General features: G+C 41.6%; 2 protein-coding genes across 2 annotated transcripts in view; one reads left to right on the forward strand and one right to left on the reverse strand.

The window, feature by feature from the left end:
* The window catches only part of CENPP (centromere protein P), a 225,955-nt gene that overhangs the window by 67,067 nt on the left and 142,777 nt on the right, over positions 1–16,111 (forward strand). The window lies entirely within an intron of this gene.
* Positions 7,868–10,084, reverse strand: OMD (osteomodulin). The gene is made up of 2 exons (XM_004620125.2): positions 9,148–10,084; positions 7,868–8,193 (listed from the first exon to the last, which is right to left on the reverse strand). The coding sequence occupies exons 1-2, from the start codon at positions 10,082–10,084 to the stop codon at positions 7,868–7,870; spliced, it is 1,263 nt and encodes a 420-aa protein (XP_004620182.2).

A 16,111-nucleotide genomic window follows, 5' to 3' on the forward strand; every position in this document is an offset into this window, starting at 1 on the left:
GAAAATTTATGACCAGTGAGTGCAATCTTATGTAATAAGTTTCCTAAGCACCAACTCTGTGAGAACTAGACAGCATATTTGTTCCTCCCCTCGAGATACTGTGGTCAGCCGTCAGCAGGAAGGCCGGCAGACAGAACGCACGGTGGAATGTGCTGCCAAGCAACTTGCTCAGGGCTTGGTTGCAGCCTGGAAGAGCTGGGATGGGCTATGGTGGGGTGGCAGACAGGGGGGAAGAGGTGGATATGCCTACCTGTGGCTGGAGGGAGAGGGAGAGAAGCAAGGGGCAAGACATACTGAAACATCCAGGTCGAGGAGATTCTTTCTTGCCTTGCTGAGTTGCTCGGGCCTCGGCCTTTTTATTGTTGTTATTTACTTGTTTATTTTTGTTTGGGGGCCACACCTGGTGGTACTCAGGGGTTACCCAGCAATTACTCCTGGTGGTGCTCAAGGGACCATATAGGATACTGGGGGTCCAACCTGGGCTGGCTGTGTGCAAGGCAAACACCCTGTGTGCTATCGCTCGGCCCCTTGGACTTCATTCTGTAGCCAGAGACCCTGAGAGACTTTTAAGGCAGTGGGAAAGATTGTCCCATTTTCATTTTAGACCTACCCTCTGTTATATTTCTGAAGAACACGACTGCGTGCCCATTAGATTGGTTATTTATTGACAGCTTAGTGACTTGCCACTGAAGATAAACACTGAGATACTCCACTGTCTCAGAGTTCCTGGGGGTCCGGATTCTGGGCCAGGTTCTGCTTCTGGTCTTGCCTGAAAGCTGCAGGCCCGGTGTTGGCTGGGACTGCCCCTCACTTCAGGGGTTGAGTACGGTCTCGGAACTGTTTGTTGATCGCGGCTCCTGCAGCATGTGAGCTCGAGGGCCTAACTTTCATCTGCATGGTAGCCAGAGTCATCCCCCATTCCTTTGAAGGTGGCTTCTTCTCCTGGGCAGCCAACAGCAGCCACCGGATGCTTAATTTGGCAATACATGGTGATCACCTGTCCTCCGCAATTGACATGCCGTCCCATCACCAAGTTCCGCTGATTGGACTCAAGTCAGAGCTTGTACCCACATGAAAGGGAATGTTCACAAAGTAAGATTCGGGAAATGTTCAGAATTGCATTGGAAAAGAAACTTCTGTTTCCCAAACAGGAGTCTGAGAACACAGTCTCCAGGCTTTTGTTACTTCTGACACCAACTGCAAATTTGAAGGGCTCCCAAAACCATGCCTTTTGCATTTCATAATTTGCTAGAATGATTGTGAAACTCCCTGAAAGCCATTATACTTGTGGCTATGTTTCCTCACAGCAAGCGGGCATATGGAAATTCAGGGAAGAGATGTATTGAGCAGAGTCTGGGAGGGATTCGAATGCAGGCCTTCCATGGCTGTCACGTGGCCCTAACCCCCAAGCACTATGCGTGACACTCTGCACAGGGTTTTAACTAAGGAGGGACACACCACTCTGTCTGTTGCCACTCAGGCTCTGGTACAGAGGTATGATCAGTTGAGTGAGTGGAGCGTGGTTGAACTCTAGTCAGCTGTTGGCCCAGACTCCCGCCACCCGGTTCACCTTCTGGCATGTCCCTCCCCATCCCCAACTTATCAGATGTTGCTGGTCCCACACTGAAAGCCCAGTGATGACCCCCCATCCTAGGAAGAGGTAGAATATCTACCCCAGACCCAGACTTCTCTTTGGACCAGGCCACATCACTTTCTACACAGTCCTCAGTAAAATATATGTGGAACTTAGATTGTTTCCTGCTCCAGTATTGCTGTATCTTAGTGCAGAGCCACTGAACTGCCACTGTTCAGTAATGCAAGAAGAAAGCTGCTTCATGCACAAGTGCAGGCATCATGATTGACAGAGAGTGGGTCTCTGGAGAGCCCTTCTGAGTACCCTGTTGCTTTATCTTTGGTGTCTGTATTCCTTTGAAGGTGTCTCGTTGGGTTTTTGGTTCTAACCCGTAATGTTTTTCAAGTGCAGGTCACACACCATAAAATGTATTAAGAGAAATTAAGCTTTGCAGAGAAGGAGTTTCTGGGGAGGAGGGTTTTTTGTTTGTTTTTAATTTTGGAAGTGTCTTAGTTCTACTGATAGAGAACATGTCGCTGCCAATGGCATGGCTTCCTGTGTTATTTGAGACTCAGGACACATAGGTGGCTGGTTTTGTTCTGTCATTGGCCCTTCCGATCTCGGACAGTTCAACCACTTTGGGCCTCTGTGTCTTTTGCCTGCTGAATTAGAATCTAGTAACTACAGAATGTCTCAACCTCAACCCTGTAGAAACTTGGGGCCAGGTACTGCTTTGTGGGAACTGTGCACTTTTAGTAGCATGTCTGCCCACCAGGTGCCGGTCTCACTCTTCCACCTCCTTGTGCCCTTTCACTGTGACCACCAATTTGTGTCCCTACATAGCAAGGCCTGCCCCATTGAGATGTACTGTGTTATAGAGAGGTATAGGTCTTCTGAATCCAGTGTTCTGGGACTTTATGGAAAGCCTGTGGTTTGAATCACTAGATTAAAATTTCCTGTTTATTTCTGAAGCCAAATCTTTTGGTCAAATTAGATAAAGATTAGAACTCAAATACTTCCCACGTTTAAGACTGAAATGTAGGTGCTAGAGATATAGGACAGTGTCTAAGGCACTTGCCTTGCACGCAGCCCATTTGGTTCTATTCCCAGCACTGTATATGTTCCCCTCTGCCAGAAGTGATCCTTGAGCCCTGAGCCAAGAATAAGCTCTGATCACCACTACGGGTGGCCCCCAAACAAACAAAAGAAACCATAGTAAAAAAGACTGAAATGGAAGGAAATTATGCTCAATATAAGAAAAGGTTTATGGTTGCAGTGTTCTGTACTTGTGATTTAATTTTGAAATTAAATTAAAATTTTAATTAACTTATGCAAATGTAAATATAATTAAGTTATGCAAATGTAAATGTACTAAGACCTCCATCCAGTGAGACCTAACGAAATGTAAAGTAATGACAGATCCACTATATTTATAGTCATTGATTAGGAAATTGTAAGATAATGGAAATTTTAGATTTTTGAGCTGTTTTGATTTTATTTTGCTTCCAGCTGCTTTTATAATTTATTACTGAGATTTAAGGGAAAATGGATTTGGAATCAGGAAACTGTGGTTTTAGTTTTAGCCATCCTCGAAGTCATATGAATTACTTGCAACAGTGAAAGTATATAGAAGAGACAAGAAAAAACACTGTTTTGTTGTTGTTGTTCTTGTTGTTTGACCCATGCAATTGGATAAGTTTGCATCTTATCCAATATTTTGGATAAGATGTTTTACTTTAATGATGTCAAACTCAAGAACTGAAGCAAAGGTATAAAGTGTTTCAGATAATATTTAAGCACTAAAGCTAAGTATTCTCAACTTAGATTGCTGTGAACAAATTTATGAAATAAAAACCTTTAAAAAATTTTTTTGGTGTATGGGCCACACCTGGCAGTGCTCAGGAGTAATTCCTGACTCTATACTCAAGAATCACTCCTGGTGGTCTCAGGGGACCATATGGGGTGCTGGGCATGAAACCCTAGTCGGCTCTATACAAGGCAAGCACTTTACCTGCTGTACTATCACCCTGGCCCCTGAAATAATATTTCTAATTTCCTTCCTGGAAGTTAAATTTGTTATACTTTTGTGACACAGATCTTAGTCTGCTGGCCAGCTGTGTTGAAACAGTAGTTACTGTTGATTGAATGCCTGCAACTGTCCTACGCTTTGCTAAATACTTATTGTATTTGCTGTTTCTTTTTACCCTTTTAACTACACTCAGAGCCGTCCTTCTTGCACAGATGAGGAAAGGGAGGCTTCGAGCAGTTAAACAGCTTAGTCACCACACTAAACTAGAAGATTTTTCCACCTGAATTCTTTGTACTGAATGGTTGGATTTTGTGATTTTATCCTTTGCTAAGGCAAATCCTCAATAAATAAATTGCATTTTCTTTTATAAATTTAGGAGACATAAAATAAGTTCCAGAGCTCTTTCCCCAACCCACCTCCACTAGGCAAAATAAGTAATTATGACATCTTGTGTCAGTCTCACCTTTTCCCCTTCACTCTTGCCAGTCATCCCCTACTCACTCCACCTTCTTTGAGACTTTCACCACTTCACAGCCAGTATCAAAAGTTAGACTGGCTGTGTTCACTTTTTTTTTTCCAGTTTCTACCACTTTAGTATTTTCTTTTTTTCCTGCCTGGTCGTTTGATATTACTTTCATATTATTTGATATTAAGATATTATTGGATGATTTGTTTGATATTATTTTTGCTTTAATGTTTAAATAAAAGTTTTATTATAGAATTCCTACCACGTATAATGCACTTCTTTTTTGTGGGGAGGTTTAGACCACCTATAGAGTGCACTGGGCTTACTCCTTGCTTTGTGCTCAGGAATAACTCCAGGGGGGGCTCCGGAGGAGACTGTGTGCAGTGCTGGCCCTCAAGACTGGCTCTGCAGTGTGCAAGGCCAACCTCCCACCCAGTGTATTAGCTGTCTGTCCCCAGTACACTGTCTATTCATTGGGTTTGGCACATCAGTAGTGCCCAGGACTTACCCCTGCCTCTGCTTTCATGCATTATTCCTGGTGGGGCTCAGGGTGCATGCTAGGTAATGCCCTACCCTTTATACTGTCTCTCTGGCCTCCTGATAACATCTTTTAAAAGTTTGCAACTCAGATGTTTTAGTATTCCCAGACTTGTAAAATCATCATCTCGAATAATTTTAGAATATTTTCATCATGCAAAGAAAATCGCTACCTATTTGAATATTCGCAGTCTCCCTACTTTACCATTATTCCCCCACTTACCCCCATCCCCCCAACCCATCTCCCCCGAAACTGGGCAGTCTTTTTAATCTTTTTGTTTCCGTAGATTTGCCTGTTAGGGAAAATTTTTTAGAAATTGATGGAATCTTAACAATATGAAGTCTTCTGTGACTGACTTTTCAGTAGCATGATACTTTCATCATTCCTGGCGGCATCTGTCAGTTTAATACTTCCTTTTCGGCTGAGTGATACTCTGTTGAGTGAGATGCCATTGTTTTTCTGTTCATCCATTGATGGGCATTTGGATGCTTTCTACATTTTGGCTGCTTGTGGGTCATGCTGTTGTAAACATAGTACACGTGGTTTTGTATAGACCTGTGTTTTCAGTGTTCTTATATGGTACCTAGCAGTGGGGTTGCTGGTTCCTGACTAATCTGATATTTTAAACAACTGCAGATGACTAGACCTTTGACATCCCCATCAATCATGTATGATGATTCCACACTTTCATATCTCCTAACTCTCCTCTAGATGATCTGACCGTCTTGATGAGTTTGAATCATTGTGATTTTGATTTGCATTTCTCTGGTGGCACCCATTACAATTTAAATAATTTTAGGTAAGAAATATCCTATGAACCAGGGAGAGGACTCAGAGGGCCAGAGCAGAGTACAAGGAGACAGTACAGGGATCAAGGTGCTTGACCAGCACCATATGGTCCTCTGAGCACAAGCCCTGAGTAAGCTCTGAGTACTGCTGAGTGTTACCCAGTGTCTACAGCTTTAGTGTTTTGCTATCTTTACCTGCACACCAAATATCTTGGTGAAAGTTAAAGAAGTGAATAGAGTGGTGTTCAGTGTCTTTTGTGTTCACTCTGGATCATGGAAGCTGTCCTTGGGTCAGGTGTGTGCCTGCTAATCACCTACTTAATGACATAAAGAACATTAGAGACTTCATTTTAAATTGTTACCTCTCAAAAAATAAAGACTCAGCACTTGAAACTGCTTGTAAAATAAAATTTTCTTCTCTGCTATTTGTGTATTGTTCAAATTTTTGTTGTTTCTTTGGTTACCTATAAGGCAGCCCTAGATTTGTATTTATCCCCTATTTAGGAATCTATGAAATATTAGCCTGGTAGAGCAAGATGAACTCTAAGGCATACTTAGTATTATTTTAAATGATAGATTAAATAGCCCATGCTTATTAAGGTTTATTTTTTATTTTTTTGCTTTTTGGGTCACACCTGGCAATGCACAGGGGTTACTCCTGGCTCTGCACTCAGGAATTACCCCTGGCCATGCTCAGGGGACCATATGGGATGCTGGGATTTGAACCCGGGTCGGCCACGTGCAAGGCAAACGCCCTACCCGCTGTGCTATCTCTCCAGCCCCATGCTTATTAAGGTTTTAAAGACGATAATAAAGACTTGTTCAGGATTTAAAGACACTCTATTTAGCTTTAGCATCAAGTGAGCAAATATTGAATGATAGCATGTATTTTCTGTTATGTTTTTCTAGAGAAATAGAAATTATTATTAACGTGCTTATGCTAGCATTAATTTTCCTTGTGAGCAAAACAGTCATTTATGAGCAAATCTTTCTGTAACTAAAACAAAGACTTCTCAATTTATCAAAACATTTATCTTAAAATGAAGCAGGAAAGATTGTTTGGCACAACTGCTAAAAATTGCTAAATATGAATTGTAGTGAGATAATTTGGTGTTTTTTGATTGCCAAAAACAGGGCCATTAATTTTGTTGCCTTGGTCTTCTGAGGGAAAAATTAATCAAGGGTCCAGAGTGGTAGTACAGGAAGGAGGGTGTTTGCCTTGCACACAGCGGATCTGGGTTCAATCCCCGGCATCCCATATGGTCCCTTGAGTACCACCAGGAGCAGTTCCTGAGTGCAAAGCCAGGAGAAACTCCCTGAGCATTGCTGGTGTGACCCAAAAAAGAAAAAAAAAAGTCTAGCCTGTTTAATGCACCTGCATGTCTGAATTGTTTTGAAAATTAAAAATACCATCCTGTGCTCTAAGTCAGTCTTTACCAAGGTGGATGACACTCCCGCACCCCCTTTCCTCCTCCTCCCCACCCCCTTTCCTCTTCCTCCCCCACATCAATCTCTGGAAAGATCCTGTAAGGTGAGTACACTTTGTGTTTATTTAAAGGAGGTAGATTTCCAAGGATCACTGAGTAATTTTTTTTTTTTTGTAAAGTGGGAATAGGCCAAATAAGTAGGGCCAGGGAGTGTATGTTGTAGTTATGGATCATAAGTACAAGTGTATAACTTTCTGGGCCAGAGTCATAGCACAGCGGGTAAGGTGTTTGCCTTGCATATGGCCCACTGGGGTCCGATCCCTGGCATCTCATGGTTTCCTGACAACAGCCAGGAGTGATCCCTGAGTGCAGAGCCAGGAATAACCCCTGAGCATCTATGGGTGTCTCCGCCCAACGGCCCTCCTTGCTTTAAAAAAAAAAAGTATAAGTTTTCTGGAGATTAGGTTCAAGAAACCAATCTATTCTTGATACGAATGACTGCTTATTACTTCAAGATCACCTGTTACTCAAGCATTGTCCTCATCATTACTTAAAGCACATTGCTTCTTCCTCTTAGCTTGTCATGTTACTTCTTTCACCATTATTCAAAAAATTACTTTATTAGAAGCAGCATACTCACATTTTCTCAACATGATAATTTTATTTTGTTTGGTTTTTGTGCTACACTTGGCAGTTTTCAGGGGTTACTCCTGGCTCTACACTCAGGGATCACTCCTGGTGGTACTTGGGGGACCATATAGGATGCCAAGGATCAGACCCAGATCAGATTTGTGCAAGGCAAGTGCCTTACCTGCTGTACTATCACTCCAGCCCCAGGAATATTATTTTTCAAGTTAGCTTTTGATTGCCATTAGTAATTCTAATTTACAGTTCTACAGACATGTTTCATTGAGTAAACTCTAATCCTGCATAATGTCGCGAATATAACACTAGCAAATTTAAACTATAATTCTAGATATATTACTGAGAACTATGCATGCCTAGTTAAATTAGAAATAAGATTTTGATAGCTCATAAATGTATACCTATATAGTTTCTTGCCATTCGTGACTTCCATAATAGTGAGGGTCAGTGTTTTCTTCTGGCTCTTGTTCTTCTGGGCCTTCGTCATGACCAATATTCTCTTCACTATCCGCATCATCATGGAACCTGAAAACTTGGGTCTTCAGTTGTATTGTTTCACCATTACCACTTCTTTGTTCACCATAATAGATGGTATGGATGTTAGGGAAGCAGAGGAAAATGTATGAGCCTATTGGCTCTCTTAGCTTGTTTTGGTCCACACGAATGTATGTCAGATGGTGGTTGTGTAGTGGGTCGGCTGATGGACACAGGAGCGTAACATTGATACCTGAAAAATATGAATGAAAAAGCAAGCTTTAAATCCATAATCCTGTAGTGGTTCTTATTAAAATGTTATATGGAATGTGATTTTATTATTTAAAATGTGTATATATGGTATTAAACCTATTTATTTCCTACATTGGATATGAAAATGAAAAATAAAACTATAAATTTCATAGTTTTACATTATAATTCATTTTATAAATATATTTTATATTTCAAAGTAAATGACCTTTGACTAATAAGTAATTTGAGTGACTTTTAGTAAGCAATCTCAAAATAAAAGTAAAACCATAAAGTGAATACAAATTAATAATTATAAACAAAATAATAATAGAAATAAAAAGTAATAAAGTCCTACCATGCAGAATGTTCATGTTTGTTTACAATACCATTTTGTGTGTGGGGGGGTCACACCCAGTAGTGTTCAGGGCTTACTCCAGGCACTGCACTCAGGGATCACTCCTGGCATTGCTTGGGAACCATCTGGGGTGTCAGAGATCAGACCCTGGCCTTACCAATTGTACTATCTCACTGGCCCCCTCCAGCACCATATCCTAACGCTAAGGGTAACAGAATCCAAAGCAAAGGTCTAGAAACTGTACAGCATTTTGGTAAAAAGTTTATGCCATTCTCTGAGGTCAATTTCTGCCACTTCCTTCAAAGCAACCATTTTCAGTAATATGTAAAGCATGGATTTTTTTTTTTTGCTTTTGGGGTCACACCCAGCGATGCTCAGGGGTTACTCCTGGCTCTGCACTCAGGAATTACCCCTGGCAGTGCTTGGGGGACCATATGGGATGCCGGGGATCGAACCCGGGTCGGCCGAGTGCAAGGCGAACGCCCTACCCGCTGTGCTATCGCTCCGGCCCCAAGCATGGATTTTTTAAAAGAGATTTGTTCTTTTAAAGGTGAATGCTGTTCTGTCTGTTTTAACAAATAATAATAAACTTTAACATACTTTCAATTTCATTATTCTCTAGGTATAAGTGTTCTAGATTCCGTGGGATATAAAATGCTTGCTTCAGTTTGTTGTGTCCAACATTGAGCTCTACCAGACTGGAAAGATTAAAACTATTATATGGGATGTCTTGCAGTTTGTTGTGTGACATTCTTATGGCATGAAGTTTTGGAAGTTTATTGAAGTAATTCTCTGGTATAGAAGAAATGGAGTTATTTTCTAAGGACAGATACATCAGTGAAGGCGGCAAACCAGGTGGCATTGATTCTAATTTGTTATAACATAGGTTGAGTTGCATCAGTTTCTCCATTTTGGCAAGACCCTCTTCCCCTAAAGTAGAGTCATCTAGAAGATTATGGCAGAGGTCAAGCATGGTGAGGTTCGCGAGCGTTTCCAGGGTGTTTGCCTGCAGTCTGGAGATCTGGTTGTAACCCAGAAGGAGTCTCTCCAGAGACCCAGGAAGCGGAGATGGAAATTCTTCCAGAAGGTTATGCTGTAGGTGAAGTTGGAGTAGATTTGATAGCTTGGCGAACACACCAGCGTCGATCTTGTGAGACTGAATTTTGTTGTGGCTGAGGTCGATTTCTTGAAGATGAGTCGCGTTGGCGAAGGGATCCACAGGCACTTCCTCTATCTCGTTGAACTGCAGGTAGACTTGCCGCACGTGCGCGGGGATCTTTGGGATGGTCCGGAGTTTGCGGTTATCACAGTACATTGACAATGGGAAGTTCAGCGGACAGAAGCATTCACTGGCACAGCCTAGGGTGTGAGGAAAAGGAACTCCATAATCTCTATTTTGATGGAAATGGAATTCAGGCTGGTAGACATCCTCTGACTCTTGATCATAATCTTCATCCCATTGATAACTTTCATATTGGCCATATACTTTGGCTCCAAGAAAGAAGAAAAGAGCACATATTGGACTTAAAACACCCATGTCCTTTTTTTGTTGTTTTTCTGTAGTAAGAAGAAAGGGAATATTAGGAAAGGTGAGTGAAACTTAGAATAATTCTAGAATAATTCTTGCTTAATATGCATCTCTATATTGAAATACATGAAGGAATATTCAAGATGATTGGGCAACGCATGAATTAAGATTTATTTTTTAAAAAAGATTGATTTTAAGTACCATTGAGTGTTTTGCTTTGTTTTGAAGTCACATCTCGGATTGACCTTAGACCATGTTCTCCCCCGTGCCGGGGGGAGTGCTACAGTAATTCAGGATGCAGTAAGGTGCACCGTCTATTCGCTTAAAGAGGCTAGATTTCCATGGACCACTAAATAATTACTTTTTTTCCCGAAAAGTGAGAATTAAGTGAAATTAACTTGGGAACTTCTGACTAGACTAAGTGACCATCTTGTTTTTGTTTGCTTCGTTGGTTTGGCTTCTTTGGGGCACACTTGGCCATGTTCAGGGCTTATTCCTGGCTCTGATCTCAGGGATCACTCCTGTTGGGCTCAGGGAACCATACAGGGTGCTGAGGATTGAACAAGGCATATGCCCTACCCACCGTACTATCTCTCTGCCCCCTAAAATAAGTGCAACTTGATTGTCTTGACTACTGGGCTATACGTTTATAGTGATAGCCTGGCATCTCTCAGTCCCGAAAACCAGCTCAGATGTTGGATATCCTCACTCGATGATTGCCCCTTCACTCGTGGTCACCACTGCTGAGAGGCCCCATGCTGGAGTTCGAGAGCTTTAACAAACTAGGACATTCTTTTTTTTTCTTTTTCTTGGTTTTTGGGTCACACCTGGCGATCCTGGTGATGCACAGGAGTTACTCTTGGCTCATGCACTCAGGAATTACTCCTGGCCGTGCTCAGGGGACCATATGGGATGCTGGGAATCGAACCCGAGTCGACCGCATTCAAGGCAAACGCCCTACCCGCTGTGCTGTCACTCCAGCCCCCAAACTAGGATATTCTTAATAGTACCACAAAACTTCTCATTGCAGCTTCCATTTGCTGGTGCTTTTGTCTGCCATGTGAACTATTCCCTTGATGTATAAAAAATTTGACCTATGAGTCAGTATGAAATAACTGACCTTTCTTTCTTTTGATATTTTCCCCTGCGGTTTACTATGCTTTCAAATTTTTGTTTTCATAATGCATTTTCACTATGATTTAATCTCTTGACTCTGTTCATTACTTCAAACACCAAATACCTATGATACTTACATTGTACACAATTTCAGTTTCTTCTCTGCATCTTTTTTAAATTATTATTATTATTTTTTTGCTTTTCTTTTGGCTCACACCCGGCGATGCTCAGAGATTACTCCTGGCTCTGCACTCAGGAATTACTCCTGGTGGTGCTCAGGGAACCATATGGGATGCTGGGAATCGAATTCAGGTCGTCCTCATGCAAGGCAAACACCCTACCCATTGTGCTGTCGCTCCAGATCCTTACTTAAAATTTTATTCTAAGTCTATCACCTCTCACTCTCTCCCCTCCCCCTTTTTTAAAAATTTCTGTGGACTGGAGCGATAGCACAGCGGGTAAGGCATTTGCCTCGCACATGACTGACCTGGGTTCGGTATCTCTGTCCCTCTCTGAGAGCCTGGCAAGCTACCCATGGCGTATACGATATGCCAAAACCAGTAGCAAGTCTCACAATGGAGATGTTACTGGTGCCTGCTCGAGCAAATCGATGAGCAACGGGATGACAGTGCTACAGTGCAATTGCTGTGAAGAATAGCAGTGTTGCTCATGTCTGGGCACAATATTATTATTATTATCATCATCATTATAATTATCATTATTATTATTATTTTGGCTTTTTGGATCACACCCAGCGATGCACAGGGGTTATTCCTGGCTCTGCACTCAGGAATTGCTCCTGGCGGTGCTCAGGGGACCATATGGGATGCCTTGTCACCAGTGCTGCAGCCCTGACCATCACACTCTGTCAATGCCTCCTACCTTTGTAACTGATTCTAGAATTATTTAGTAATTTGCCCCAACAACAACAACAACAAAGGGATGCAGTTTAATGTGATCTAAACAGCAATTCTCCTATTTCCTCATTATGCCTCATCCACACCTCCCTGTATACCTAGTTCCTTTTTACCAGTCTAGACCACCTAATTTCTCACTATTAGCACTCCTTTGCTCATGCCCGAAACGTCCTGGTTTCCTTCCTCCTCGTGCTCTTGTGTGGAACAGAACCTTGTTACTCCAATTCCCACCCTATCCGGCGGAATCATGCAGCCAAATGGGACAACGGAGAAGTGGAACATGCCAGCTGGTTTTTTTTCCCCTGTATTTGTGACCACTCAAGTGCTCCTGAGAGGAACAACCAGTTGATCAGTGTTTCTCTACTGGGGCCATATGACCCCCAGCGTGACCAGGACATGAGATGAAGGGGCCAATGGTAGGACAGGGAGACCACAGGAAGGACACAAGGTCAGAGGGTCCACAGCTGGATAAAGGTTGAAAAACACTCCCTTGGACTATTTCTTTCCCTTCCTCCCAGAGAAGCCTCTTTATTCTTTTTTGATTTTGAATAATGACCTTACTTCCTTTTCATGGTTTGGTTTTGATTTTGGTCTACACCCGGCGATGCTCAGGAGTTACTCTGGTTCTGCACTCAGGAATCACTCCTGGCGCTGCTCAGGGGTCCATGTGGGATGCCAGGGATCGAACCTGGGTCTGCTGCATGCAAGGCAAGCACCCTACTTGCTGTAATAGCTCTCCGGCCCTCTTATTTTTAGTTATTCATGAAAAGAATAAAAATAATTTACTCTCATATATTCTCTTATATTTATCTTATCCCTACCTTCAGAGGCACACACACACAGACACACACACACGCGCGCACGCGCGGACACAGATCCTTTAAACAATCTGTGTGTTGAAAATTTAGAAACTCTCCCAAACAGACTGTATCCAGTGTCCCTTCTGTTTTTGAGATTCATGGTCTGCACATTGCGACTAGACTCTAGGGTTCTCAAGTAGGTAGGTAGATTAGGTTTCCAGATTAGAGAGATAAGCTAAAACTTATAAGCAACCAAAGGATGAATATTTGGGAGACAGTGATTGTTTGGAGCAAAGTAAGATTAAAGCCAATCTGGACTAGAACTTGAATGGCCTGAATCTTGACTACATTTGATAAATGAATGGATTGAAATAGCGCTCTTCACATTGCATGTTGGTGCATGAAGCAAGAGAGTCCCAGGAGAGGGACTCTGGGAACAGTAGGCTGCTCAGTACTTAGTGGACCTGACAGTACATTCTTTCACCTGCTAGATCTCAGCCTGGACTGTATGTTATATCCACATGATTATTCAAATTCACTTTTCAAACATTACTAGGGACTGGAGCAATAGTACAGTGGGTATGGCTCTTGGGTATGGCAGTGGGTATGGCAGCCAACCCAGATTTGATCCCGAGCACCCTATATAGTTCTCTGAGCCCTGCCAGGAGTAATCCCTGAGTGCAAAGCCAGAATTAACCCTGGGCATCGCCAGGTGTGGCCTCCAAACAAACAAATAAACCCAAAACCAAGGTTTGATAAATAGTTAATATGACAGTTACTTAAGTCCATGCTTATCTTAGAGGTGAGGCCCTGTGCTTAGGAGGGCGTAGAAATTAAGGACCCATGAAGAAACAACCCCTGTATTAAAAGCAGACAAGTTAGTGACAAGACACAAGTGTTTATTGTGGCGGGGGCGGGGGGGGAGGAGACTTGAGTAATAATTTTGTTTTATTTTTGGGCCACATTTCATGGTGCTCAGGACTTACTCCTGGTGCTTGCACTCAGGAATCACTCCTGGCAGTGCTTGGGGACCATGTGGGATGCTGGGGATCAACCTGAGGTTGGCCGTGTGCAAGGCAAGTACCCTTTCCACTATACTGTTACTCTATTTCCCTAAAGAAAATTTGTCTTTTCAATCCAAATTCTGAATCTTTATTTCCAGTCCTTGAAGTCCTGGCTCTCACACTTATCCCCCTCTTTTCGCAAGTTCAGTTTTCTGACAAGAAAGCCACCCCTTCTCCCAACAAATCTCCATTGTTTTCTGATCCTCTCACTCTTCACCCTGATCTTTGCTTGTTAAAATGATTTTTTGGCTTCTTTGTTTATTTTTGGCCTCATCAGGGGAACTGAGGGCTTACTCCTGGCTCAGCATCAAGGATCACTCCTGGCAGGTTTGGGGAACTATTTGGGATGCTGGCATTCAAACTAGACCTGCCTCATGCAATACAAGTGCCTACCAACTGTACTGTCACTCTGATCCCTAAAGTGACCTTTTAAAATTATTTATTTATTTGGGGGCTGGAGCAGTAGCACAGTTTGCCTTGCATGCTGCTAACCCAGGTTTGATTCCTCTGATTCCTCCGTCCCTCTCCGAGAGCCCGGCAAGCTACCGAGAGTTTCCCACCCGCACGGCAGAGCCTGGCAAGCTCCCCGTGGCGTATTCGATATGCCAAAAACAGTAACAAGCCTCACAATGGAGACATTACTGGTGCCCGCTCGAGCAAATCTGTGAACAATGGGACAGCAGTGCTACAGTGCTTATTTTTGTAAATTTTTAATTCATTTTTGGTTTTTGGGCAACACCTGGAGATGCTCAGGGATCGAACCTGGGTCAGCTTTGTGCAAGGGAAGTGCCCTGCCTGGTGTACTAGTGCTCCCACCCTGTGATTACCTCTCTTTTTAAAAAATTATTATTTTGGGGGGGGGTTGGTCACAGCTAGAGATTGTTAGAGGTTACTCCAGGCTCTGCACTCAGGAATTACTCCTGCAGTGCTCAAGGAACCATATGGGATGCAGTAGATTGAACCCAAGTCAGCCACATGCAAGGCAAGCACCATAGCCACTGTACTATTGCTCTAGCCCAATGATCCTTTTTTAATCCAAATTTTCTTTTCAGTCTTCTCAGCCATTTTGCTAACAGTCATTTAAAAATTACTTTTGCTTTTCTCAAACTACAATTTATATCTTGTTCCTTATAAAATAACTCAGCAAAGTAGTGGAATTTGTCATTAATCATCTCATTTCTACTCCTAATTTTTTACAGGATCTAGTACAATGCATGGGAATGAATAATTGAATTAATTAGCAAATGTAGATTATACCTTATTTGCAGTAATTATCACTGCTCATGTTGATTGTTTCTAAGCATGTATTTCACACTAGTGATCCATGAAAATGAACATGGTCATAGAAAAAACATGGCTGGGTTTTTTGCTCATTTTTAAAAATCACAATATACTGTATTCTTCACTTTCTTATTAAATTGCTTAGCTTAGTAGACAACAAATATGAAAAAGGAAGCTTAAAATAAAGAAAAATCCGTTGTGTTAAAAATATTCATTAACATGAAAGATTTGTATCTACAAAAGCTTCTATATCATAACATTTCTTTTGGGAAAAACTTGCTTTCATCAAGAAAAGTCTTATTAAAATTATTAATTAAAATGAGACAAAACATTTTCTGACCAGCTTAAAGTAATTGGAAATCCTCATGGCATTTTATTATTTTAAAGACTTAATTGTTTTATTGGTATCCATGGAAAAAAGTCTGAGAAACCAATTACTATAATTCAGAACACTTTTCAAAACAATTTTTAAATTTAACTTTATAAAATTCGTACACTTCACTATTTCATCCAAAGACCAAATAAGACTAATTTGCTGTTTAAAAAGTCAGAAGTCTCAAATTATCTTTTGCTAAAATACATTGAAATCTTAATTAATTGAAACCCAAGAAATTAGATCTTTTAGTACTAAATAATGCACTCATACCTTTCCTTTGAGAAACAGGGCAATGGAAACAAAAATAATTATCAGAGCTCAGTAGAGATTTTAAGAAAATTTCTAGTAGTATTTGTTCAAATATACGCCTTCCCTGCAGAACTGCTTAGCTATATGCTCAAGGCATTTAAAATTGAGACAGAGACTGAAATTGATAACATTAGCTTGAGAAATTTTTATTCACAGTAAAATAAATGTAAACA

The sequence above is a fragment of the Sorex araneus genome, chromosome 2 (genome assembly GCF_027595985.1).
Source record: "Sorex araneus isolate mSorAra2 chromosome 2, mSorAra2.pri, whole genome shotgun sequence".
Taxonomy (NCBI): Eukaryota; Metazoa; Chordata; class Mammalia; order Eulipotyphla; family Soricidae; genus Sorex; species Sorex araneus.

Bases quoted from the DNA above. Each gene is read 5' to 3' on its own strand.
- OMD (XM_004620125.2), bottom strand. From the start codon at position 10,084: ATGGGTGTTTTAAGTCCAATATGTGCTCTTTTCTTCTTTCTTGGAGCC. The intron at 8,194-9,147 runs GTATGTTAAAGT...CATATTTTTCAG, and splicing joins AGAGAATAATGAAATTGAAA to GTATCAATGTTACGCTCCTG.